This window comes from Anser cygnoides, chromosome 16, assembly GCF_040182565.1.
Source record: "Anser cygnoides isolate HZ-2024a breed goose chromosome 16, Taihu_goose_T2T_genome, whole genome shotgun sequence".
Classification (NCBI taxonomy): domain Eukaryota; kingdom Metazoa; phylum Chordata; class Aves; order Anseriformes; family Anatidae; genus Anser; species Anser cygnoides.
Window position 1 is genome coordinate 15,419,667 of NC_089888.1, and position 27,739 is coordinate 15,447,405.

Below are 27,739 nucleotides of genomic sequence, written 5' to 3' on the forward strand. Positions count from 1 at the left end.
TTACCAGGCTGTTTTGTCTCCTGTGTGCTGTTGGCACTACTGCCGTTCTACCCTTCTGCTCCAACCTCATTGATAGAGGCTGAGGCAGGCTGCACATGCTGGCTGTTGAATGAAAGAGTTACCCTACGGATGCGGGGTGACTGTAGGCCTGTGTGCCTGCGTACACACCATGAAGTGTAACAGCTCTTCTCTTCTTCGAAGAGCCCCAATATGTAAATGAAACACTTTTTTTTTTTTTGTGGCTGATGTTGGCAACACTTCATGTTCAACTTCATGTTCAAGTTCCTACTCCATTTTAAGAAAAAATTCTTCAGGTTTCTCTTCCGAGGAGCTGTGTTCAGAATTCATTCCAGCAACAGGCAAGCATGTTATAATTAAGATTAAATACAGCATTGAGTTGTGTGCGCCTTGCTTGAGAGAAAGAATAAGCTTGCTGTCCTTTGTCAGTACAGGGGAAAAGGAGAATACTTCCTGGATTTACCTAATGAATGCAGGTGGCTGGTGCTGATGGGTGCCTGTAGAACGCTTACTCAGGAGCTCTTGTAGCAACCTGCATTGAACTGTCTCCTGGAAGTAGCCTGATCTTGTGGGGAGATACCAAGCCTTAATTAAAAGCCTATTTCCTATACAGGTTTGTGATTAAAGTAGCTTCCTTCCTTAACCTGGTATCCTGGAACCGATGAGGATGCTTGGCTGCCGTAAAAGTGGTGCAAGTAGAGTTGTGGTGGGGGTTTGAGACTCTGCAGAAGCACAGTTCAGGTGTAATAAGTGAACCTTAAGTTGGTGGTTCAACTTAAATACCATTTCAGGAATATATATCCAGCAAATACAAAACAGATATGTGTAAGCAATTCTAGTTTGAAAGCTCAAGGAAATCAACTGTTCATGTGCACAGTCCTTGAAATAGCATGATGCTAAAAAATTAAGAATGATGAAAGGTGAGCAAGTTGTTTCCTTTTCTTCTATCTGCCAGACTGAGTAGAGAAAGGGTGGTTGCATCCTTCCCTCCAGCACTGATGTTCTGTCCGCACCTGCAGAAATGAGGGCTTCTTTTCATGATGTAGTTGAGTATTCCCCAAGCAACTCCAAGGCTGCCCATGTCTAACAAACACTATGATATTCAGGAATTAGTTATTAGTGTCAGATAAAATTCTGAAACTGCCAACTTTTGTTTGAAGCATGGAAAGAAAATATGAAAACTTTTCCCTCACCGTGGAGCATAGACATGGCACTGGTGTTTTCTGTCCAACTAAGATGTCTGGAAACTCTTGAGAGACCATGGGGCATGTGACTTTTTGGTAACTTCTAACTTACATATGAAATCATGGGAGCGATTCTTGTTGGGTACGGGTGTGGGAACCAAAAGGACAGGTCCTGGGGAAATCTTCAGATGTGAGCCTGCAAAATGCTGCCAAAAAAGCTTGCCATTCAGTTGATTTTGTGGAAAAGAGGAACTGATAGATGGATGGGGACGTCAGAGTTGCCTCAGATTAGCTCAGAAGTATCCCATTAGTCACATGGAGTTCCTATATGTCAGTCCCTTTACATAAGCTTGCTTGATTCTTAGGGAATCAAGTCTTGAGACAGACTTTGAAACTTCAAGAACAGCAAAATAAGGATATTCTTTGAGCTCTGTTGTTGCTTGGGAGAATAGTGCTATAACCAAGGCAGGACTTGCTTGTCCCGAGCTTTGTGAAATGATCTGGTAGGATAAGCACTGCAGTAGAACAACCCACTGAAGTCCTGAACTGCAACTAGTAGTCTGAAATTTTGCTTTAGATATTATCTCGTCTCTTTGTAATCTTGTTTCCAGTACTGTAATACAACATTATTCTATAAAGATAAGAGTTGATTGTATTTTTAAAAAGCATCTGTCTATGAATGATCTCAATGTGAGCTACTAATCTCTAAGAAAATCAGATTTTTATGTAGTGGATCAGCATGTTCATGAAACGCTTACTGTGCAATGTGACTTGTGGCTTATACCACATTGAAAGTGTTTGGCTGGACTCTAGTAATGCTACTTAGTAGTCTGGATGGTAATATCTTTATGATTTTTTTTCAGCAAGTGGTAGGAGGGCTTAAGCTTACAGCTTGAAGTTTCAAGGATACAACTTGAAAAATGGCTTGCATATATTGCACAATTTAATCTGTAATCCCTTTCACTCCTTAAACATTTAGGCTTGCTCTGCTTTGTTTACTGTTGTCCTCAGACATTTTCAGGAGCACTTCATATTACTATTCTTTACCCAGTTTTTTTTAGTTTTTGCATTGTATAAACTAACAGGTTGGAAGAGAGTCTGCTACTTGTGCAATGCTTCACGTCACTCAGCAGTGGCAATGTGTAACTGGTTGTTACAGTAAGGAAAAATGACACTGACAACTTCTCTCCTTATCCCTTCTTCCTTTGGTGTATTTTGCCTATTTAATAACCCTCTTTAGCATTTTTTCTTAAACATAAGGAATTGGAGGCAACAGTTGGTTGTTTGCAAGCAAGAGGTATACTAGGAAGAGGTTAAATCAGTTTGCTAATGTTTTTGTCTAATTCCAACACACTCGCCTGACTTGCATATGGAACAATTAGTGATGTCCCAACAACATTAACGTTGTTTGTTCTAAGATAGATTCAATTAATATAATGGATTATACTTTGTCCGGTTAAAATGTTCGCTTTGTGTTGGTGAATTCCATGCCACGTAGAGGAAAGTGTTATGGTACATCTTGTTCTCATTAAGGCAGCGTTAGGATGCTCAGAGACACGGTTGCGGTGCAGAGTTATATGTTCTTGGCTCGAATTCAATAATGTTGATGTTTCTGCTTGTAATTCCTCAAAGTTCAGGTTATTGTACGCATTGCTGTGCAGAGCCCTTCACTTCCTGCTTGGGGACTCAAGTAGCGCTTTCTTCTTTTGCAGGCCAGACCCAGGATCTAGTCAGATTAGATTGTGCTTGCAGGTTTTGAAAGCTGTCCAGAAACTGGCTCGTGAATCAACAATTATGGCAAGAGAAACCTGGGAGGTTTTGTTGTTATTTCTTCTTCAGATTAATGACACTCTTCTAGCAGCTCCAACTGTGCAAGGTTTGTGTTAAACTTTCATTTGGTTCAATTACTGAACAAAGCTTTGGCTCTGCTGGATGCTGACCTGCCAGGGGAATGGGGGGAAACCTGTTAAAAGCTCTTAGAGTGCAATAGCTCTCGTAATTCTGCTACGCTACCCTGAAATAAAGTGTTGTCAGAAAAGATTGAATGCTTTCTCAGTCCTCTGAAATGTATTGTTGCAGAACAACAGACTCTGTACAGACGCAGAGTGAAGAGTTTCAGGTAGCATCGTTCCCTATTTGTGTCACTGAAACCTGTATGTGCCTTCTAGTTTGGCCTGACTACTGGAAAAATCATTATCAGTTTATACCCATTTTAAAATAAATAAATTATATCAAATATTCTTTGTGATGGAAGACAGCCTAAGATCGGTAGCTGAATTCCCGGTATATCTTAGTGACACATACATATGGCTGGGTTCTGTGCGTTATTTTTGGTCTTTAAAAAAAAGAAAAAAAAAAAAAAAGAAGAAAGTTAATTGACTGCAGGAAGTCATCAGAAATCACTCTTAAGTGAAAAATGTCGAAAAATATGATACAAAACTCAATCTTTATGCAGTTATTGCTTAAAATGAAATCTAAATGTGTGAAATGTAATCATGACATTTGTGAGAGTCCTTTAAGACTGAAATATTCTTTGGAGAGATGTCTGAAGTTATTTAGATTGAGTACTCACTAAAGGTATGCTTTGTTTCTGCTATAAGGTGGCATTGCTGAAAGTCTGGCTGAAAAATTAATTGGCGTGCTCTTCGAGGTGTGGTTACTGGCTTGTACACGATGCTTCCCAACACCACCTTACTGGAAAACTGCCAAAGAGATGGTGGCCAACTGGCGACATCACCCTGCAGTAGTTGAGCAGTGGAGCAAGGTCATCTGTGCCCTTACTTCCAGGTATGAGAAATCCCACAGAAATAAATATACATAAATATGCAGATTTCATTTAAATGTATATAGTATGTTTTCCCATTTCAGTTTCCCTCAGTAAACAGCTGGTGTCATAGATGATCTATGATCTATTCTTGACACAGTAGACTAAGACTTGTAAAGCGGGATAAGATCCTAAGTTTGAAAGCCCCTGTTGTAAATATATATATATATACATGTGTATACACACAACTGTACACACGTGTTCAGGCACATATGTCTTCATTCTGCAAGTGAAGATCTAAATTGGTTCTTGTTACTATATGATCTGAGCATTTCTCTGATAATCAGCACTTTTCTTTGTGTGTGTATATCAGTCTTCATCACTGACTTCATCATGTCGTGTGAGGAATGAATCATTAATATTACAATTGTGTAGTATTATAATCTGTACGTGTAGTGACAGTCATCACCAAGCTTACTAGGTGCTTGTTACTGCTGAGCAGTGTCTGCGTGTTGCTATGTTTGAGGTGGCTCCTTGAGTTCTGCATCTCCTGCTCTCCGGAGCTGAGGTGATGCTCCCCTGGCCATGGTGACGTGATGAGCCAGGGGCAGGCTGCAGTCTCCTTCCCCCATAGTGGGTCTCAAGGACAGCAGTACCAAACCACACTGGGCATTGATTGGAACAGGAGGACTGGGGGGGCTGTAGGAGAGGATAGGCTGTGGCATGAGGCCTTAAATAGTGAGGAGAGCCTCAGAACCCTTAATGATGGGGTCTTTGTGGTGTGAAGTCTTGGTGGGACAAATCTCATCCTCTTCGAGGAGAAAACTTGATTGATTGAGGAGCAGGGGAATTGGTCACCTTTTCTCAGCTCTCCTTAGACTTCAGTAATCATTTGTATGAAAGTTTGAAAATGTGTTAAAACTGCTGCATTGTGAAACATTCAGTGGTATGCCTTTCTGCAAGGGTTTATTTAACCTGGTGAAAACTTGCTTTTTAGTTACTTGTTTAAAAAAAGCAAGTGCGGATGGATTTTTCTAGGTTATGCAGCTACTTGTTAAACCTGTGGGAAATAAAGCTGCAATACAAGTTCTGTGTATTTCCCACGTTTTTTCTTCAGCTATTTTTAGTTCACTAGATGTAGCATTGCATAACAGAAAATATTTTATGATTCACTGATCTCAAAAGCGCAGCTCTGTCTCCAAACATGCGTTGGTGTTCTGTTCCATGTACTTCATGCCCACATTTTATCTTCCACTGTTGACTAACAGTCTTAGTTCTGTTGATGCATAATCTGCAGGGATTCTGTAATGTTGTAGTCTGCTGTTCTGCTGCATAGTAATGTTGGTTTACATCTAATTCATAGAAAACTGAACTCTGATGCTAACTTTGCATTTAGTTGTATTTTAAGCTGTGCTTTTAATACTTTAGTGAAGCTCCAGCTTCAGCCAGTTAAAGTGCTGTTTTAGTAAACACTTGTCTGAATTGGGCTTTCAGCAATAAACTTGTGGGTAAGAGTCTCAACTTAAAACTGCATGGAAAGCTATATTTGGAATTCTGTACACACATGCAGTGTTAGTCTGTATCCATGGATATGACTTCATAGCAGAATAAAACCAGGGTCTTGGTTGTTGTCGTACCAATAGATACTACTTTTACCCCCGTATGGTGTTCTAAGTCAATTTTATCTGATTGTGCAGGCTGTGTGGATTACAATTTATTTCTGTTTCTAGACGTTTTTGAAAAAGTCCCAAAATTTCAGTTAAGATTTGATCACGTTCCTCAAAGAGCTGACTTCTTGCAGTTCATAAGGGGAGAGCTGCAAGTGTAGAGCCCTGCACCTGGGAAGGAACAAGCGATGTGTCGGTACAGGCTGGGGGGCGACCTGCTGGAGAGGAGCTCTGCGGAGAAGGACCTGGGGGTCCTGGTGGGCGACAGGTTGGCCATGAGCCAGCAGTGTGCCCTGGTGGCCAAGAGGGTTAATGGGATCCTGGCGTGCATTAAAAGGAGCGTGGCCAGCAGGTCAAGGGAGGTGATCCTCCCCCTCTACTCTGCCCTGGTCAGGCCTCACCTGGAGTACTGTGTCCAGTTCTGGGCTCCCCGCTACAAAAAAGACGGGGATCTCCTGGAAAGAGTCCAGCGGAGGGCCACAAAGGTGATACGGGGCCTGGAGCATCTTCCCTACGAGGAAAGGCTGAGAGACCTGGGTCTGTTCAGCCTGGAGAAGAGAAGACTGAGAGGGGATCTCATCAATGTGTATAAATACCTGAGGTGTGGGAGACAGAGGGATTTGGCCAACCTCTTTTCAGTGGTCTGTGAGGACAGGACAAGGGGTAATGGCCACAAGATAGAGCACAGGAAGTTCCGCACCAACATGAGAAAGAATTTCCTCATAGTGAGGGTGACGGAGCACTGGGACAGGCTGCCCAGGGAGGTTGTGGAGTCTCCTTCTCTGGGGGACATTCAAGGCCCGTCTGGATGCCTACCTGGGCAGCCTGCTCTAAGGAACCTGCTTTGGCAGGGGAATTGGACCTGCTGATCTCTAGAGGTCCCTTCCAACCCCTACAATTCGTGATTCTGTGAAAGCAGTGCCTTCTGCACGCAGAGGTGCAGGGTACGACTTTGCAAGGTGTAAGTCAAGGCTAACACCAGACTTCATGGGGTTGTTCAGAACTAGTTAGTTCCTCAACAATACACTACAGGGTGATCCCTCTGGGGCACAAAGTGTAAATGGGTGCTGAGGCATCAATTTTGGCATACTGGAGAGCAGTTACTGCCTGGTAGTAGGTACGTTTATTTCTGTTTTGGTCCCGAAGATGGCCGCTTGTCCTAAAGTTCATTGGCTTGTCAAGACGACTAGTCCCTGTGATAGACTGGGGTTGCTTGTGCACTTTGACTGTCTTTTGCATTAGTTGGTTGCCAGTTACTGTAGTCCTCAATGCTGAGAAAGAGAAAACAGTAACTCAGCTTACCCACGGCTGACTGTTAAACTAAGAGTTAGACTTCTGTTCTCCCCTGTCACCTAGTTGTAATGTTTTTACCTTTGTAAAGCATACGGTTTGTATGAAGCTCTGCAAGTGGGCAGTGCTGAATGGGGCACTTTGTGTCCATTAACAAGCACTCTTAGTTTAGAAATAAGGATGTGAAAACTGAAGTGAAAAATGGTACTACAAGAGAGTTTGGCTTAGGGAAACAAAAAACCAGTCAGGGAACATCAGGAGTTTGAGAAGGCACCACTCAGTTCTCTTCCATCCTGTTAGGGAACGCCAAGATTATGTTGATCAGGGAAAGGAGCCTGGAAGCTTGCAAAGTTGGGGATAAAGCAGGAGTCAAATCAGACAGGAGTGGCTCAGAGAAGCTCACCATAAAGATTTTAGTTTGCTTATCTAAGCCATTATCCTCATGATATTGCACTGCTTTTAAGTCCTCTATGGGTTTCCCTTCCACTGTTCTGCAATTCTCAGATTCTGTGAAAGAAAACTCCTATCTTTCCTTTTTTTTTTTTCCCCTCTTTGAAGAGGTTGCTATTTTGTGGATTGCCGTCCTGTGCTTGTTGCAGGATTGCATTGAGTGTTGTTAGTGGGCTGGTGTAAATCTTAAGTCATCAGTGCTTTGTAATTTAGACCTATAACCTGATGTGACTTGCTGATGTCATTGGACACTTCAGCTAAAAAACCTTGGGGATAAGGGCTTAAAGTCCTTGATTATTATTTCTTTTGTCCTTTTTATGTAACATCTTGTGACTTAGGTATGTGCCGATGTTAATTGGCAACTCCCCTGGCTAAACGCATAGGAGAGCTGCTGTGGAGTGTTGTGCTTTAACAGCTCTTTGATTTGCTTGAACCTTCAGGCATGCTCCAAGGCAGGTACAGGTACCCTTCCAAGCTTAAAGGAGGCTAAATGATCATATAAACTAGATTTCTCTAGGAAGATTTAAGGTGTTGCATTGCTGCTTGTGGCCTCCTGGTGATTTCTTTGAGGCTCCAATGCACAGTTAAATTTTGAGGAACGTTAACTGAATGACAGATCTGTCTGATTTACTCTCTAGATTGCTGCGTTTTACATATGGACCTTCATTTCCTCCATTTAAGATTCCTGATGAAGATGCTGGTCTGATTCCTCCTGAAATGGATAACGAGTGCGTTGCACAAACCTGGTTTCGCTTTTTACATATGCTGAGGTATTATAATTACAATCATCCATTGTTCACATTCTTATGTTATTTTTATAAAATTTTGAAATAAAAAAATTCTCTGGAGATTGCTAAGTTTTATGTACTTAAGTAGAATAAAGTGTGAGAGACTTGTACCAGTGCCCTGCAGCAGTCCAGTGCAAGGTCATGAGTGGGTTGTTCCACTTTAAACAAACCAGTTTGCATTCTGAGTCAAGGAGTTCAATTAAAAAATGTTTTCAAGATCCTCCAAAATGCCAAATAGCTAATAATAAGACTTCAATGGAATTCTGTTTCTCTGAGATAGCAAACAGGAAAAGCAGAACAATAACTCTGAGATGTATACTGCTTCCATTTGCTTTCCAGGGTGTTAAATTTAACCTACAAAAGATTATTTTTAAAATGGGTGTCTCTCTTTGTTTTTATGAAGAAAGTTATATGGTTAGTTTTAACATGTATGGTACTCTTCCTTAAATTTGCAGCAGAACCAAGTGGCATGCTTTGTTCTAAGGATTCTTGGGAAAGGTATAACATTAATGTTCTGAATTGATAGAATATTGAACTTTTTATGTAAAATGTTATTTACTAATTAAACCTAAATGTCAGACAGTTTAAAGCTTGCTTTTTTTTAAACTAATCAAAAATCCGTTCTTTTTTGTAATTTGTGATAGGTAATGTTGCAAGTACTGTAAATCTGGTCTTACTGTTACAAGATTTGTGTTTGTCAGGGAAAAAAACCTCAAATTTTTACATCCCATTCACTTTCTAGTTATTTTTTGCTGGCAATATGTAATTCATTGCTTACTGTTTATGAATGATTTTAACAGTGTAAGAACCTCTTAAAAACAGAGTTCAAAAGACCTCATATATAGTTAATGGTACGGAACTGTGGCATTGCTCTCTAGTGTATGCTTCAGTTCATTGAGTATTAATAAAATTATTAAGTCTATTTGGGTAAAGTTTGAAGGTTTTTAATTTTTTATTCTTTTATAGGTATGTATTAATAATAATAAAAAATATTTTTAATGCTTAAACACTACTACCACTACTACCAACTCAGTAAGGAAAAATTGACTACATAAAAAGCTACAAAAAATCTCCAATAGAAAAATACTGGTACAAGATGCTGACATTTGGAGTTTTTTATCTGATGCTCTTGTGTTCCTGTTAATTAATTGCCTTCAACTATTGCATCTTTAAGCATTCTTAAAATCTGTTCTTAAACTGACTAAAATATATTTTTCTCTCTTTTGTGTGTGCACAGTAATCCTGTGGATTTGAGTAACCCAGCCATTATTAGTTCTACCCCCAAATTTCAGGAGCAGTTTCTGAATGTGAGTGGGATGACTCAAGAACTGAATCAATACCCCTGCCTTAAACATCTGCCTCAAATATTCTTTCGTGCCATGCGTGGGATCAGCTGTTTAGTGGATGCCTTCTTAGGTAACACTTTTGACTTACCTATGGATAGCTACAAGTAGTAACCTAATCCTTTTTTGTTCTTTTCAAATCTGTATTCTTCAGAAAACAAATGTAACAATTTATCATAGCAAATATATCCTGGAATTGATAGGGAAGGGACCCACAGCCACTTTTAAATGACCATCTGTGTACACAGTAATTACGTTTGAATGCATAAATTTGCAGGTAACCTTAGTTTTAAATAAATGCAAAGAAAAATTAACTGTTGTGTTCAACATACATCTCTCTTTCTCAAACAGGGCTTCCTTCTCTCATTGTCTAACCGAGAGTACAAGTGTTATGCTTTTAGCATGTTGTGAGCACTGATGACTTTGTATTTAAACTTTGTGGCAACAGCTGTGTGCAGTGCCCCTTTTCTTGTGAGGCGTTGATTTTTGACTGGCATCTTTAGTTATTTATACTATGATTGCTACTTCCACTTAGTTTAGGATTAGTGGGTGGCTACTACTGCTGAGAAGAAAAATCTGTGTTTCTTTGAACAACTTGGTTACCAGCAGACAGACTTCACTGAAAGGCAAGGTAGATGTAAACACTGGCTGGTGATTTTTAGGTAACACTATACAGTACTTGAAATCTAAGGCGTTATTTTAAGTACTCTTGAGGCTTATTGAAAATTCTTCAGAAATAATGTGCTATTGTAAACTCTGAAGAGCTGCCTGTCTCCTACTGCTTTTTTGCTTAAATGTCTGCAAACAAATGCTGTCATCTGCCAGAAGTGTGAGCTGATAGGAGACTGCAGAAGACTTGAACAGATTAAAAAAGAAACTGTTTAGAAAAAAAGAAAATGGCTGTGAAATTAGACTGTCATTGGTAGTGTATTCCCCACTGCAAACAAGCTTTTATTACTGTAGTTTTCACATTTGGAGGAATCGTAGAATGTCCCAAGTTCGAAGGGATGCACAAGGATTATTGAGTCCAACTCCTGAGTCCCCAAAGAACCACCCAAAAGTCAGACCATTTGTCTGAGACCATTGTCCAAACATTTCTTGGACTCCAGCAGGCTCGAAGTTGTGACCACTGCCTTGGGAAGCCTGTTCCAGTGTCTGACCGCTTCTCGGTGAAGAACCTTTTCCTGATACCCAGCCTGAACCGCCCCTCTCGCAGCCTCAAGCAGTTTCCTCGGGTCCTAGCGTTGTTTAAAAAGTTACTGAAAAATAAAAAAAGAGCAAACGGTCAGTTTTCAAGTCCACAAATTGTGACTGTTCTAGAAAGTTTTTGAAACTACTGCTTAGACTGTGATCATGAATTGTGAAACCTGTTGTGTCCACTGTGATTGCTTTTCACTAATACTAGATGTGAGATTTTAAATATTCATCAGTCTATCAAATACTACCAGAAATTATGAAGATTATAGGTAGGCAAAATGTGGCTTCACCTCAAGAAAACAACCTCCTCGTATTACTCTGTCAAACTGTCTTCCTCTCTGTGATGGTAGGATTTGACCATCTCCACTGAAACTATAATAAAATAAATATGGCCAACTGTGCATTGACAGGGAGAGAATCCTTCCTGTGCAGTGCGTTTTTTTTAAAAAAAAAAGGCTTTTAATTATAGCATGCATTGAAGAAAACATTCTGTAACTGAGGTTTTTGTGAAACCTGGGTTGGTAATTAATTTTGAGTATACAAAACAGTTTGTAATTAAAGGCTTGTGAGAAGAGCAGGGGGAAGTGCTGTGGGACTGTCAGCTTTGCACAGTACCTTTGCTGGGTGTTTCCTACAGGGAATGTCTGGCCCTTAAAAATAGTCTGGGTTTCTTATCTGAGATCTTTAACACTGGCGTTGCAGTTGGTCTTTTGTGGTCTGCATCTGGGTGTCCAAGACTCCATTTGCACCTGGGCAGTGGCGATGAGCCCTCAGGTGTGCACGTGCTCAACTCCTGTCTTGGGGGAGGAAGGGGATCTGGGACTGAGGTTTGCTGCATTGCTGAGCACTTCCGTGGGCTCCTGCCAGCCCTGACTCTGCTGCAGGCACACCAGGACCTTTGCTCTGTACGTGAGCTTTTGGTAGGATGGTGAATTGGAGACTTCAGGCTTCTGAAAATCTGCTGTAGCAAGATGAAATGCACGGTGTGCTTGAAAGTCCAGCACTCAGGCACATCAGAGCTTTCGGAGAAGTCAAATTCAAGCTCTGCGTGGATGGACACACGCACACACAATGTGTTGTCAGGCAGGTGTTAAAGCAGCAGCGTGGACTCCTTCAACTAAGGCTAATGAGATCTCATTACCTTCTATACCAAGTGCCAAAGCACATTGTTTTTATCTTGCTCTCTCTGACATAGTTAGGCAATGCATGCATTTGGCAAAATACTGCACCATCTTTAAAAAAAATATATACTGAAGTAATACTTTCATAGGGCATACACTACCATTTGTTTGGGGTGCAACAGTGATGACTTGACAGAAGTCAGTTGTCTTTTAATGTATGTGTTAAGCATTGAGGTGCGTAATGTAGTCAAAAAAATCTGTCAAATCTTCAGGCATGCTGCAGTTTTGCACTTAATTCTTCAAATGGGGTGAGAGGGCGGTGATATTCAAATGGGAAGAAGTGGTGTTTGTTGTTTCAGATTTTGCAGAGAGAATTTCTAAGCTAGTTACTTCTGATTCTGTGACTAGAAAGAGTAGCTCTTATATACCACAAATACTTTCTTGAAACTAGGTTTTACGAGATGACTGATCTAATATCCTGCTACCATAAAATTAGAGCTTGCTCAGCTTTCTTGCCATCTCTTGCACTGGCTTTAGTATTTGTTCAGTGAGCTGACTGAGCTCACTGTTAAGCGTTTGCTTATCTAATACAAGCAGGGTTTTCTTTTGTTTGTGCATTTATTTTTGCTAGCAGTAAAAGGGGAAAGGTGTTTTTCTTACTACTGCTGTCTTTGGGAGTGGGGAGAGGGAGAGGAGCTAGTCTATTTACAGAAGGTCCAAAGGCTGAGTAACTGTGCTGCTGTGTATGAGCTTATGGAAGTCTTGCTGAAAGCTTGCTTTATTTCTTGATCTACAGGCATTTCACGACCGCGGTCAGACAGTGCACCACCCACGCCAGTAAATAGGCTGAGCATGCCCCAGAACACTGCTATCAACACAACTCCGCCCCATAACCGAAGGCATCGGGCAGTGACTGTGAATAAAGCAACAATGAAAACCAGCACTGTAAGATTTCGTGTTCCGTATTTAAGTTCTTATCCCATTTGATAGCTTCCTTGGTTAGAGGAAGTCATTTATTTGTTTCTAGGAGCTGATTTGTTCTTCTGTTCAAATAGGTAACTACTGCACATGCTTCGAAAGTGCAGCACCAACCCTCTTCTACTTCCCCACTCTCCAGCCCAAACCAGACAAGTACTGAGCCACGGCCACTACCAGCTCCTCGCAGGCCAAAGGTTAACAGCATCTTGAACCTCTTTGGATCGTGGTTATTTGATGCAGCATTTGTTCACTGTAAACTTCATAATGGAATAAACAGAGATAGCAGCATGACTGGTAAATATTACTGAAAAATATATGTACGTTTTTTTCCTTGTTTTATTGACATTTCCTACCTGCAAGATTAACATATGCATAATCAGAAAATAAAAATAAAATCTAAAGTGCGGTATTGTGGTTAACCCCTCCCAGCTGAACTGACACCTGTTATTAGCCCAGCAGGTGTTTGGGGGCTTTAAAATTAAAAAAATAAATCACTTTTCACTGTTAAACACTCACTTGCTCTAACAAGCATGTCAGTCCCAATTATGCTAGTGGGAAAAATGTTATAAAGTGAAGAAAATAACGTATTAAGAGTCCGTTTCCTAATTTGATATCTACCAGAGTAGCTTGTGGAGCAATGGCAGCTTTTTTTGTGACTCTTTAATGTTTGAAAAATTGTCAAACCTCGCTCAAAATATTGCATAAATTGATACTTCTTGTTTTTGGAGAATGTTATGAAAACAGATGATCCTTAAGATAGCAAGTAAAGTTGTTTCCTTTCAGTGATGGTTGTTACATGTTTTCATATGTAGCTTGATACTTTGCTTGTCTTCGCTCCTCAGTTGCTAGATTTGTCTCCTGTGCTTTGCTCAGCTCTAAAGGTTAGATGTTTTGAGATATGATAGAAGATTAAGTGCTCTGCTCAGAGAGGCTTCCAAACACTCTCCTTCCTTTAGAAATAAGTATTCAAAAAAGAGTAAACTTTCTCAGTTCTTGCATTTTTCCTGTTCTTTGTGTAGTATTTTGAATGTCTGCTAAACTTTCCCAAGAGATCTGTCCATCAGAAGCTCACTGGCCAAAGTAAGAAAAATAGGTTGTAGAGGTATGTTGTAGCAAGTTGGGTTTATGGTAGGATTTGATATCAGCAGTTGGACTGATAAACTTCCTTGTTCATTGCGTCACAAATCCCATTATTCCTCTGCGTGGAGGTGATGAGTTTAGGATTAGCTGTCTCTTAAAGATATTTTTAAATATGCAGTACATGGTTTTTGAAAGTGTTCAGTCATGGATTTCTGTGGCAGGAGGTTCAGGTCCCTCTGAAAAAGCCCTGTGATATATTACTAGAGAAACAGTTGAGATTAGGAAGGAATAAAGCATAATTTGAGGGTGTATTCAGTTGCATATGTGGCTAATATATTTCTGTACTTACTGCTTTTCAGACTGATCTGATCTTTTTTTTTTACATAACCTATATCTTGAGCAATTTCAGTCAGGTGTTTAACCTGCCAAGGATATCAGCTGAGATGCTGCTTATACAATAAAGTGTCAGCTGTAAACAGAGATGATGTGGCTCTAACAAAAGTACACAGTTGTCCAAAATCAAAATTGACTTCCTTCAATGAGTTCCAGGACTGCCTTTTCACATATGCAGTATTTTAAGTCCTCTGACAGCGGTCAGAAGATTGTCATATGGCTATCCTTATAGAGGGCTTTAACATCTTCCTAAACCAAGAAACGTAAACGTACATAGAGATTTGTAGCAAATTTTTAGCCCCAGTGCTTTTCTACTGGGAAAGGAATGAAAGGAAAAAAATCTGTTCCCTCTCTGAGCTCTTCAAACCAGTCAATAATGGGATCAGGCTTTGCACATCACACATTCTGCCATTTATAAGCAGCAGTAGATCTGGGAGAATTACACTGCTGGAGACCCAGAAAACCATCTGTCCTCTGTCCGGCTTTTCTAGCAGTTTGGAAGACAGAATTAACGGACAGAATTCAGTTGAGCATTTGCATTGCCCTTTCAACATGCCATGAGTATTGTTACTACTATGTAAAGTACTGTTCATAGCAATGTTGTGACAGGCCATCAAAAGGAGAGTGATGCTGCTGGAACTCTGTAGAGAGGCACCAAAGTCTGATTGCCTGATATATTCTTTTAGAGGTATCAAAGTCAGCTGCTCAGCCTCTGTCTTAAGCAAGAAGATGTGGCAAGACTTCTAAAGGTCTACGCTCCTGCAGTTTCTGTTGACTTGAAGTATCGACATCCTTGAAGTCAGGTCTAAGTTGAAATTGGAGTTTGTTTTCTAGGAGTCTAATCTATGAAGCCTGATGCCTCCAAGTGAAGTCTTCTCCTTGAACTGTGTAAGGCAGAAGGTGCTGTGCTGGACTGATAAAGTGGGCCAAGAGGACTGTGTACTCTGGTCCCTCTCCATCACAGAAGAGCGGCCCATCAGATCTTGGTTTTGTGCCCATTCACGTGCTCATTCTACCTAATACAGGTGTGACACGAGGAAAGGGGACAGCTAGTTGTCACAATCCCTACATGTAGGGAAGAGGGCTAAAAGAAATCTTGGTACATGACTTCTTTTTGGCTGCGTTATCTATTATATTTATGAATGCTTTAACTAATATTTTGTAATTGGAAAGTGTCTGTACCAGCTTTGCTGTGTAATAGTGTCTTCCCCCTGGCCCATATACATACCATGTTTCTTTAAGGTCTGGGACTGCAGTTGTGTCAGATTTCAACAGTTGTAAACCCTTCTAACATTCAATTTGTTTCAATGCCATACAGTTAAGAATTTCTTCTTTAATGGCTCTCTGCTATGATTTCTGTTTTCTTGCTGACTGGACGATTAAGGACTGCCTTGCTGTGTCAGAGAAAGAGGTGAAATACCTTGGTGGAAAAGACTCTCTTTAGGACCAAGAAGATCCCTCTGCCCTGGCACACCTTTCTGGAACACTGCATTTTCTAGTGTGTTTTTCATTCCAGAGAAGTGACATGAATTTTCAACGAAAACCTATATAATGGGTCTAAAGAGATCTTCATGAGCTATATGGGAGTGCCTAACAAGAAACTCTGTAGGATGAGATGCAGTGTCAAGTTCTACTTCAGAATTTAGTCTATTCTTTTAAGCGAACCCTGCTGATCCACACGGACATAGCACATCGTCCTTCTCCCATCTTACAAGAAGTCTTTGTAATGAGCTTTAGGAAATAAAGAACAGTTGATCAAGGCCCACATGAATGAGTAGACATCTGCCTTGTGCTTTTCTCTTTGCCTTGGTGCCTCTTGTCTCTGATTTCTTGAACTCTTTCACCTCCAGAAGAGCAAGAAAACTGTGTCTGAGGTGGGAAAAATGTGAAACTTTTTATAGGTTCTGAGTTGAAAAATACCTGGATGGATGGGAGAGTACCCTGTCTTGCTCTAGGTGACCCTGCTCTGAGCCCACCTAGGTGATCTTCAGATGTCCCAACCTCAACTGTTCTGCGGTTCTGTGAATATAACTACCACCCTACTCTTTCCAATCTTCTTTTATTTCTGTGGGAAAAACAAACAAACAAACAAAAACTTGTTCTAATCCTGAATCCTGCAAGGGTTGTCACAGGTATTTCACATCTGTGGTTGCAGTCATTTAGTCTTTGTCTCTGGGAAAAGAGAGATTGCAGAATTTTCCCTGCCATGAGTTTAGCTGCATTGTGTAATCTGTGTATGATTGAGTGCCAGTGGAGTTTTGTTATCTGGAAAGCAGTCTTCCTGTTTGCTCTGAGCCTTGTCCTTACAGATAGTCTTGTGCACTTCTTTGGATTCTGAAGTGGAACAGCGATCTTGCCATCATCAGTGCTAATACTCTTGTGCCTCAAGCATCCTGTGTCAGTTTTCAGTTTCTGCGCTGAAATCTTAATGGTGAAGCTTTATGGCTTTACGTGAGGCAGCTAATAAACATCATTCTGTATTGTGGGAGGAGAGGAAAACGCTTAGTTCTAAAATGTGTGTTTTCCTTTGAAAGGACTTGGATCTTGCTTGTATGCAGAATTAGATGGCTGTGTGATATTTATGTAACTATAAGCATGGCCTGAACAGCTCCCCCTGACTGGTACTTGAATAAATTCCTTAAGCAATGCAGCAGGAAGGCTTTATGAAGATATCCCTGAATGTCACAGCTCTGGGTATGTATACATGTGCTGAGTTTAAGGTCATTGACAGGATGTGTATCAAGACAAGCTGGGTCATACAATGGAAGCTGCTGATAGTTGCTGTCTTCAGCAAATGGTGAGAATTGGGAGAAACTCATTAATCCCTTGTGTCAGTATTTCAGCAAGTGAATCTTCCATTCGGATGGGCTTGTTCTTAATCCTTGTACCTAAAGAAGTCATGGGCTTGCTAGACATACGTTGTAAAGCAGCTGGGGGAGTTTTGCTGTGGGTGGTTGCTGATATCACCTGGGTGCTGTTGGGCATTGAAGGAATCTTGGAGTACAGTTTAAGCCCCATCTCTTTTGTCCCTACTGTTGTTAATATATTGCCTTAAAGACTGCTTAGGGGAGGTCTAGGAGCCAACTGTGATAATCCCTGATTAGGGAAATACTGAGTATTTCTGAGAGGCTTGGTGCAGGTCTTGATCTGACCCAGCATGTTCAAAGCAGCAGCTTCTCCAGGGTAGGTAGGTTTCTCTCATGGTGCCTGGCTTCTGGAGTTTTTCCTCTCTCCCATCTGTTTCTGGAGATTGTTTCTGAGATGTTGATCTCTTTAGTGGTGCTCTGCCTTTTATTTCTGCTTTGGAAGGTTGTCTGGTGAGCTGGTGGTCAGGGGAGGCATGCTCATGCTGTTAAGGGTTGTTAGCAGCTTGGCTTATGATGGATGGAGCAGTAATGCTGTCAGGAACATGTATTTTGGAAGCTTATGGTTGAGGAGACTCTGTAGGTAAGTAATCTTCCAGTTATGAAACATACCCCAAGTAATATAATGTAGGGAAATGTACTTGAGCTGGGAAGGGTTAATACATCCTTTTAAACAACTGATGTACATTGATATGAACAGATCTAAATCTTATTAGTATTTTGTAACTTTTTGTTCGTTGTTTTGCATGGTACTTTCAAAACCATAGTTTTGGACCTGAATGCCAATTTCCTATGTGTTTAACAAGCTTGCTATTTCATAAAGCTTTTAATCTATTTTTTAAAAAAGCGAAGAGCTTCTTAACTTATATTACAATTTCACCATCTTAAAAGTATTTTATAACTACTGCTGTCCTTTGATTTGTTTCCATTTTATTTCTATTATCTTGCAGCATCTTTTATCCAAATTCTTCTTTCTTATAAATCTTGTAAGTAGGAACCAGTAGCTTTTCCTTAATTGCGGTCATGCTTTTCTTTTTCCATAATCCCATGCTTTATTTGTAAATTCATTCTCATTGTCTCTTGTAGCTTTTGCACTTTTACTTGAAAAAGACAAGTAATTTTTTGTGTGTGTTTTTGAATGGGGAGGATTGTTGGCAAAAGCAAATTAATCTGCCTGAATCAGTCCCATCTTTTATGTACTTTAGTCTGTGATCATGTCATGAGTTTCAGGACTTTGCACTAACCATGTGGTTTCTTTTATTTTTTTATTTTTGTTTTTTGACTTAAAGCTTATTTTACAGACCTAGTGTTTGATTTGTATGCATTGTGCATGTAGTGTTTTTTTCCAACTACAGTATATTGCTGGATAGCTTACTTAGGACAAAAAATGGCTCATGGGAAGATGCATAAAGATTTGTGCTTATTTACTACTTATGCAATGAAAATTTGTAAGGTAACAGCAAGTTAAACCATGAATTTGAAGACAAAAATTAAAAGTAGACGCTTGTCATTAGAGTTTCTTTTCAAAAACAGCAACAATGGACAATAAAAATATGGTCCATAAATTTAAATTATAAAGTATTCCAAATGTCAAAGTGTTAAAGTCTTTGTTTGCAAGACTGATTGTGAACCTAATAGTCCCCAGTGTCCCAGGCTTGAGATAGAGTAAGCTTTCTGGTACTGGTAGAGTTATGTTAGCTTGATTTATTAGGAGCACACATTATTTGTTCTGTTTAGTTTTATAGCTTATAAAACTTCTGAACATCAACGTAGTCTTAGCTAAAAATTAGAAGGAATGTGCTCTTTCTGCCATTAGTAATCCAACAGTGAATTTTGACTTTTTTTCCCTTTCTTCTTGGGCAGTGAGGATATTATCTTTTTTTTTTTTGGTTGCTATTCCAGAAGAAATGATGAAGTCAGCAAAATGAGTAGCCTCTTGCATCATATGCGTGTGATACTGATGTTTGAAAGGAGTACTAGAAATCTTTTTAAAAAAACATGAATTTAATTGGCTTGGGCTGGCAGAGCCATCCTGCAGGAAGAAAGCAGGAAGAGCATAAAGCAAGCAGAACCAAATCCCAGTTAGGTAACAGTGGTCCCTCGAGACTTGTGCGGTGCACACGATGGGGTAGTCTGTGAGTGCATAGGAGAGGACCTTCCTGGTAGCTCCCTTCTGGAAGCTATCAAACCCCAGAACTCTTGAGAACAGAAGGACCAAATCAGGAGAGTGGCTCTCAGCAAACTTCTCTTTCTGACGTGGGTCCTTTAGAATTCTTGCGCTTTTTTTTAAATGTTTTATGTTTATGCAACAAAACGGAATCAAAGCAGCTTGATGTTCAGAGCAAAGCAGGAGATTATTTAGCCAGTTGCAGATTAAGCACTTGTGTGGAGGTGGTGGTAATGGCACCGTCAAAAAGTTTTTTTATATCTTAAGGGGGCAAGGAAAGGTGATGCTTCATTTTCTGGAAATGAGAACTAGATGAAGCAGATCCTTGTCCTCTGGAGATGATAGGGAGTTAATGCTGGGTGCAAGGGCACTCTTCCCAACAGAAAGTTGGGATTGGCTTTTGGTCAGCACTTCCCATCGTTAAAAGGAAAAAAAAAAGCTATACCCTCAAATAGTTTATAAACAGAGGCGCTGACTTAAACATAGTAAACTAATAGCTTCATGATAACTGCTAAATTTGACTTGATCTTTGTGTCCAGGATCCCATGAGCCTATTATGTATGTTGACAAATACAGTGAAACACTGTTTTTTCTTTTCCCAGCTATAGCAACTCAAGCTAGCGTGGAGTTTCGCCGGAAAGGATCGCAAATGTCCACAGATACAGTGGCTTCCAACCCTATGTTCGATGCCAGTGAATTCCCAGACAACTATGAAGCGGGAAGGGCAGAGGCATGCGGGACACTGTGTAGGATATTTTGTAGCAAGAAGACTGGGGAGGAAATATTACCAGCTTACTTATCCCGGTACTAACCTATCTTCCAGTTGCTTTATTGGTGTTCTTTCATGGCGCAAAGTAATTTGCAGTGAATAGCATTCAGTTATGGTCTGAATCCTGTGTTGCCAACTCTAAAAGCATGGTTAGCCTGCAGATGGCGTAGGCAGAGGTCCCTCTATTAAGGGAGCGTTGGCTCCGTTTTGTTTCCTTGCAGTGCTGGTTTTCACTGGGGCTTTCTTCAAGCTCTAGTCAAAGGGAAGTCCCTCAGACTGCCTCCCAGCTGGAGGGAACGTTGTCTTTTTGGGACTTCCTTACCTCTTGCATTCTTGAGGGTTTTTTTAAACTTGCCATTGAATACTGCTATGATGGACAAAAGAAGTGTGCGGATGTGAAACTTTGTATGCTTTATTAGACCATGAAGGGTCTTGTGTTTTCACAACACTGATTTTCTTAAAAATATTTTTACATATAAAAATACACGAATATTCCATTATTTAAAACAGTTGTGTTCTGAAATAACCTCAATTTTCAATTTTATTTTTAATAAAATAAGGCAATCCTACCTGTCAGTGTTCCTTTTTCCATTTTTTTGTTTAAAAGTGCTGAAACAAATGCCAGAGGCAGAGAATCAACTTTATATAAATCATAACTTTTAAACTGTTCAATTATGTTTGTCGTAGATGGTGTCAAAACTTCCTTGCAGACTGAGCCATTTTAGTTCATGTATATATTAGATGGTATCTTTCAGTCAGATTCCTCTGTTTTGTAATTTATTTTTTTTCTCAGATGAGAATGTAAATTATTTTTTTTCTCAGGTGGGATGTAAATACTCTTTTACCAAGAATCTGTACAGGAATGGCTGGCTAGATAAGTTGGTTCTGCCCCGGTGATTTTTCATTTCAAATAGTTGGTTGATATATTCGGTCTCGCTTTCCAAATGTTGTAATTGCTGATCAGTGTTGTCCTTCCCCTAAGGATTTTGCAGTAATTTTCTTCTGTTAGGGAGTTACACTCAAGATCTCATTTAGATCCTTACACGGGGAAGCGAGTAGTGGGGGGAGCATGTTCAAGCACTGGTAGCAAACATCAGCGCTGTATCTGCAGCAGCTCCCATCCCCTGTGTTGCAACAAGTCAGATGTTTCAATAAAGCTGTCCTCTGCTGTTTTTTCACATGAAATACGTGTGATTTGTGTGGCTTTTTTTTAAGTTAGCTCAGTATATTTGCCTGTGCTAACATAACTTATGGGGATGTTCATATAAACTTTTCTTAACTCTGATTTTGACACTTCCTCTATCTTATATGGATAAGATCAAGTAGTTGCTGCACATTCTTGTTCATGTAGGATGCTGATATTTTTTATGCGCAAGTAATTCAATCTCATCTTTCTTTGTCAGATTTTACATGCTTTTAATTCAGGGTTTGCAGATAGCAGATTTCGTTTGCCACCCCGTTCTTGCCAGTGTTATTCTCAACTCCCCTCCTCTGTTCTGCTGTGACCTGAAAGGGATTGATGTCGTGGTTCCTTATTTCATTTCGGCTCTTGAAACTATTTTACCTGACAGGTAAATTGCTGTTTCCCTATAGATATTACAAGAAGTATGAAGGGGTGTTTATCTTCTGGGGTTTCTGTCATTCCTGAAGGGTTTTCACTGAAGGAATTCTGTAGCGTGGGCCCCATATTGTGTATATATTTGATAGTGATAACTGCAGCATTTCGTAAACTCTAATTTTTCATTTGATTTAATGCAATTATCTTTAAAGCAATAACAGTGCTTTTTGAAAAATGAAATATTTGAGTTATCTAAATATTCATTATTGGATAGCAGCATCTACAAGAACGGGGAAAAGGAGTGATTTAGCTGAAATAGGTTTTAAGCCTACTTGTTTTTATGTAAAATTTTACAGTATATTCATTACTGGCTGTTACTTTAAGTGAGTTCATTTGGAGAGTAATCTTACGCATCATTAAATGGAAAAAAATGATAATTTAGGCTGATGCAGTTGGCATAGCTTCTTAAACCAGAAGATATAACCTTGTTTGTCAGAGCAGTACAGATTTCTGCATGTTTTAGTAAATAACTTAAGGCACTTAATGCAACTCTCTGTGTACCTTCTTCACCATACGTTTTACGTATTTATACTGAATTTCATTTTGAAGTTATGCATAAACTATTATTTGTCTTCTGGGCTTAAATCTGAGCCACTGCTCCTTTTAGATGGGTCTTACAGTGGCTACTGAAAGAAGTTGATGTATTTTCAAGCAGATTGTATTTTATACAATATGCACAGGAACATATTCTATGTATCCCTGATAGTGCTGGGTTGGTTTGAGTTGTAGTAAGCAAATAAAGGCTTGTGAATGAGACTTCTGCTTTGAAAATGCAGTATATGAATAATACTTTCATTTGTTTACTGCTTCTGTGTTCAGTAGAAATTACTAAACAAATAATGGTTCTTGCATGAATAAATTGTTTCGTTGCCACTGTTACAAAATAAGAAACCTGAATCAAGAAAGAAACAGCTTCATCATGTACTGCAAATTGTTTAAGACCCATGGATGTCTGTATATTTAATTTTCACTTAAAATTTGGCTTCAAATTTTTGGGAGAAGTTGATTAATTGTATGATGCTTTGATTTGCAGAGAACTCTCAAAGTTTAAAATCTATGTAAACCCCACAGAGCTAAGAAGAGCTTCAATTAACATCTTGCTGTCTTTGTTGCCTCTCCCTCATCATTTTGGAACCATAAAATCTGAGGTAATAAACTTAGTTTTCTTTTGCATTTTGAGCTTTGTTTTCTGGTAGTTTTAGAGTGGCATTTGGATGAGTTGTGGTGTTCTGTAGTATTTAGTATTCTGATTAGCACCGAAACTCTTACAGCAATTTTTCTAACAGTAAGACTATGCTACATGTCAACAGTAGTAATGTGTGCTGTGGATGTTGACTTTTCAAACCAATACTGTGCTGGTGTGTTTAGCATAAGTATGGAATTGATCTCTACTCAAATAAGTGTATTTTTCCTTCAGGTAGTCCTGGAAGGGAAGTATAGCAATGATGATAGCTCAACGTATGATAAGCCAGTAACCTTTCTCTCCTTGAAGCTGAGGCTTGTGAATATACTTATAGGAGCTTTGCAAACTGAAACAGATCCCAACAACACTCAAATGATACTAGGTAAATTCAATGTTTATTATTTATTAATTCAGTTATGGAAATATCTTGCTTAATCTCTCCTGGAATAATTAAATATTAGTAATTATTTACATGTTGCTTTGCAAGAAGAAGAGGTGAAGTTCCTGGCAGGTCATCTTCTGTATCATCTCCCTCATACCATGAAAACATCTTTACAAAAGTCACATTTTTGTTAAAAATGTGTGTCTTTCTCCTCATAAATGTAGAATGGTACTTGAAAATTAAAGATAGAATTAAAGCATGTTCTAGTAGGTAAAGTCAGTCCATAACTAGGAAAGTAAATAGAAAAAAAAAAATGTTGTTTTAATATTGGTAAGAATTCTTGACTAGTGGATTACAGGGAACATTTTTGTTGGAACGTTTTAGTTCTTTGCATGATTAAGCCTAGAAATAAATTGAAACTCCAGTGTTGGCAGAATACAAATGATATTTGTCTAATACTGTATAAATCTTCACATAAAAGCTTCAGAATTAGAGTCTGGAGATGCATCATGGTTTGGCAACAAACTGTTCTTTGTGGTAATAGATGTATTAACATGTGAATACTTAGTAACTAGAAGCTGAAATCGTGAATATAGCATAATCTTTCAAGTTGGATGTATTTTCAGTCAAGTAAAAATTCAGTTGCCTTATTTTTCCCTGATTCGTTTCCCTATTGTTATATAGAAGTAACTTTTTTTCCACGTTATGGCGTCCTTGTCCCTCAAAACAATTACCATACCATTTTCTTTTTGACTGTTTAAAAAGCAAGTGGATTTGCCCTGGGTAGGCACCTGACTTGTTCTGGAACGCAGAGAGCCTATCTGACTAACGGGAGAGGGGAGGGGAAAGGACAAAAGCGCTGCAGTGAATGGAAACAAATCCAGTCTGCAAAGTCTTTCAGAAAGCTTCTTTTCAGGGGTTGAAACTATTTCTTTACTAGCAGAAGACCAGGGGAGAATAATTTGGAAGAATGTTTTGTAGGCAGTGCTGGTGAAGGGCTGAGGAAATGTATGGTTTCATAGTGGTCCTCTAAGGAAGACTCACGGGGCATCAGCACACTGGCGGTTGTCTCGGCTCAGGGAATGCGGGGTGATGTTCTGTTAAATCTTACCCATGTGTTCCTATACCCCTCTGGTGCCTGCATCCAGCTGGGCAGATCCTCTGCCTAGGATGGTTTCACCATTACCTGGCTGAGACACCTTAATGTGCTGTTTCCCCTGTTTTCCTGTTGTTAAACTCTGGTTTCCATATGTGAAGTTATGTCCTGCTGGCTTTGGTTGGAGAGGATTCATGAATCTCCAGGTTAGCAAGAGGTTCTTGCACGTGCCACCACCTTCTAAACAAAAATGGCGTTTATTTCCAGCTGCTCATTAAATATTTGTCAATGACTAGTGCATTTCTCTTCGTATAGCAACTGGAGTTTTCCTAAACACTCATTGTTAGGTTGGGGGAAAAAATTAATGCAGTTACAGGCTGTTTGCACTACTCAACATAAGACATCCAGAATGCATCAGCAGTTTTAATTTAACTGTCTTACGCTTGTGTGTAGTTATCTCTCCCAGGATGGATTTTTCTGTCTACCTGCTGGCTAATTTGAGTACAGTGTGGTTGGTTACACCTGTACTGAGAGCTTCAGCTTCTTCAGTACGTTATTTTGGGCATCAGTGGGAAAACGAACAAACAAAAAAGCACGGAAAAGGGATCCTGGGGTTCAATTCTATGCAGAGAATTTTGGTATATTCTGCCTCAGACTATGCACCAGCTTCCTGATTTAGGAAGTTGGTTTTATGTTTTAGCCAAATCAGAACGAAAGTGACATTTAATTTGATAATCTGTGGTTTTGGAGAGCAGTGATGCAAATATTGGTCTAGATTTTGGGCAGAAACATCTCTATAAAAATAGCTCTGCTACAGTGGATTGGGGTTTTTTTAATGGGTCCTCGATCAGTATGAGAACGATCACAGCCCCTTTTGTTGATGTATTAAGGATTGTTGAATGGACCAGACGTTATCCGCCTTATCTTCCAACAGGTTGCTGTCTGTACTGTTAGTCCAATGAAACTTGAAACCATGTTTTTGTTTGCCAGTTACCAGCTGCCTTTTGGCTCCTCATGGCCAAATAGAGGAAGGGAGGCTCTTTGTGCCAGGCACAGAGATTAGCCCAGGCCAGTACTGTATAACCCTTGCGATGGCTTTGGACTACAGAGTGCACTTTAGCTGTCTCAGTTATCTGAACACTACTGTTATTTTACTAACAGAATCAATAAATCTCTTTAAATGTAACTTGAGTTTTTAAATGATCGCAGTCTGATGGGAGACAGGGAAAGGTTACAACCCTTCTGTGAAACAAAAATCCTTCTGAACTGAGGAATTTAAGAAACCTATGTTGAAAGCATTTTTAAAATAGCTGAAAGCATTCTTTACCTCAGCTCTCGTCTGTATCAAATTGCTAAGCCTGAAGCAAATCCTTGTGCTTTATAGAACTCTTATAAAAACTCTCTATAAAACAGGAGGAAAATTCTGTGTTCTAGACCTTCAGTGCTTCTCTAAATTTTAGCCATGACTGTTCTATTATGGTCTTTAGTAGTTAACCTTCTTTCATCTAATCTTCAGGTGCAATGTTAAATATTGTTCAAGATTCAGCACTGTTAGAAGCCATTGGCTGTCAGATGGAAACGGTAAGATTTTTGTTTGTTTGTTTATGAAGTTACTGCTTCAGAAAGAATGTAGTTCATTTTATCTGCTGTTTTAAGACATTCAGTTAGCTCCCTGAGGTCTGATCATATTTCTCCCCTGTATCTGGAGTATCCTGCTATATAGAGAATTCTACTCAAAAAATCTCATCACTTAAAACTGACTTTCAATTTACAGAATGGTGGCGAAAATAACCTCTTCAAAAGCCACAGTCGTACTAACAGTGGCATTAGCACTGCAAGTGGAGGCAGTACAGAGCCTACAACACCAGACAGCGAACGACCAGCACAAGCCCTTCTAAGGGATTATGGTAAGGATAGCCCTTTTGAAAAAAATGTGTCATTATATCCTAAGTTGATTTTTTTTTTCCCTTTTGTAATTCTGGCTAATACATTAATATGCATGGATGTTTTGAACCCGAGGTGGATAGTTCCTTTGTTTATTACTGATTTGATCTCATATGTGCCCATATGTGGTGCTCATGTTCATGTGTGCTGGTTGGTTTTTATGCATTAGTTGGTTTTTAATACTACCACAGGACTCTCCTATTAACGTTTTCAAAGTAATAACATAAATTATGGAAAAAGTGTTTGCAAACTGCTTTACTATGTCATAAGTTGTCAATATGTTTAGTTTTCGTGAATAGCAATGGAACACATCAGGTATAAATTAATTGCTTTATTCATTTTGGTAGCATTCCAAATGCTTACCTGAGCTTTGTAGCACCTTTGTTTTTAAAGACCATTTGGGGAACTCCTGTTTTTATAGAGCAAGTAAGCAGAACGCTTGCAACGTGTCATTATAACAACCATTTTTCAATTAATATTAGTTTGTTATGTCTTGTACTGTGCATTTTTTAATCTCTAATAAAAGAGGTGTTCTTCTAAACCTTTCTGTGGTAAGCTTGCTGAGATTCTGGAATTTTATTTGCTCCTTTGGTCTTTAGCAACGTAATTGGTGTTAGCCAAGTGAATGGGAGAACAGACCATCTTGTAGGCTAGGTAAAAAACTGTTCTCACCAGACAAATTTTTTCCCTCTAGTTTTCAAAATAAGAAGAGGGAGATTAATGGGAAAGATTTTAGTATATTCACATAAGCATGTTAGCGCTTTCTCAAAAGGATTTTTCTGAAATGATTGAAGTGCTAGTTTTTACCACACCACTTGAATTACGTTTAACTCGTGTTTTCATTGACAAATGCTCTTGAAATCTCTCAGTGTAAAATATCCATTTATAAGGTTAAAAAAAAAATCTTGTAGTTGAATTATTGGCTATTTAAACCACGATATAACTTAAAAAGTATTTTTGTAATATTTTGACCCTGAACTTGTTGGCATTATTGATTTATTTTACTGTTTTTTAAAAAAAATCCTATGCACAGGAGGTAAGGTTGTAATAAATTTATGAAACATTTCTACATTTCTGCTGTATGTTTGAAGGATAAATCGAAAACTGATGGTCTATATTTACTGGTGAACTGTAGCTAACATTTTAATCCCCTACTAGGGTGACAGAGAACATTGTTTCTGAAATTAATTTGACTAGTTCAGTCTTAACAATGAACAATTGAGCCTAAAAACACTTTATAATTTTAATTTTGAGCTAGAGGATCAAGAAAATTAAAAGTCTAGAACCAATTGTATCTTTTTTCCAGGATGGCTTCTTTCATTATTTACACTTAAATACCTGATGCAACTTCTGATAAAATTAAGTATAGAGAGAATAGCTAACTTCTGACTTAGGTATCTGAAGCTACACGTTCTCTATTAGTTCGTTACTAGTGCCTACATG

The 27,739-nt window shown here is 39.2% G+C and overlaps 1 protein-coding gene across 4 annotated transcripts in view; it reads left to right on the top strand.

Annotated features, from left to right (window-relative positions):
* The window catches only part of RALGAPB (Ral GTPase activating protein non-catalytic subunit beta), a 67,354-nt gene that overhangs the window by 9,705 nt on the left and 29,910 nt on the right, over positions 1-27,739 (top strand). For 2 of the 4 annotated variants that reach the window (XM_066978321.1, XM_066978322.1), the window contains exons 4-16: positions 2,915-3,078; positions 3,803-3,989; positions 8,012-8,143; positions 9,399-9,577; positions 12,619-12,767; positions 12,878-13,094; positions 18,088-18,123; positions 19,907-20,108; positions 21,477-21,644; positions 22,725-22,839; positions 23,109-23,256; positions 25,869-25,933; positions 26,127-26,259. In XM_066978321.1, coding sequence (XP_066834422.1) covers positions 2,915-3,078; positions 3,803-3,989; positions 8,012-8,143; positions 9,399-9,577; positions 12,619-12,767; positions 12,878-13,094; positions 18,088-18,123; positions 19,907-20,108; positions 21,477-21,644; positions 22,725-22,839; positions 23,109-23,256; positions 25,869-25,933; positions 26,127-26,259 — 1,895 coding nt within the window. The remainder of the gene's footprint in view (positions 1-2,914; positions 3,079-3,802; positions 3,990-8,011; positions 8,144-9,398; positions 9,578-12,618; positions 12,768-12,877; positions 13,095-18,087; positions 18,124-19,906; positions 20,109-21,476; positions 21,645-22,724; positions 22,840-23,108; positions 23,257-25,868; positions 25,934-26,126; positions 26,260-27,739) is intronic. The other 2 variants (XM_066978324.1, XM_066978323.1) reach the window with 1 other exon arrangement.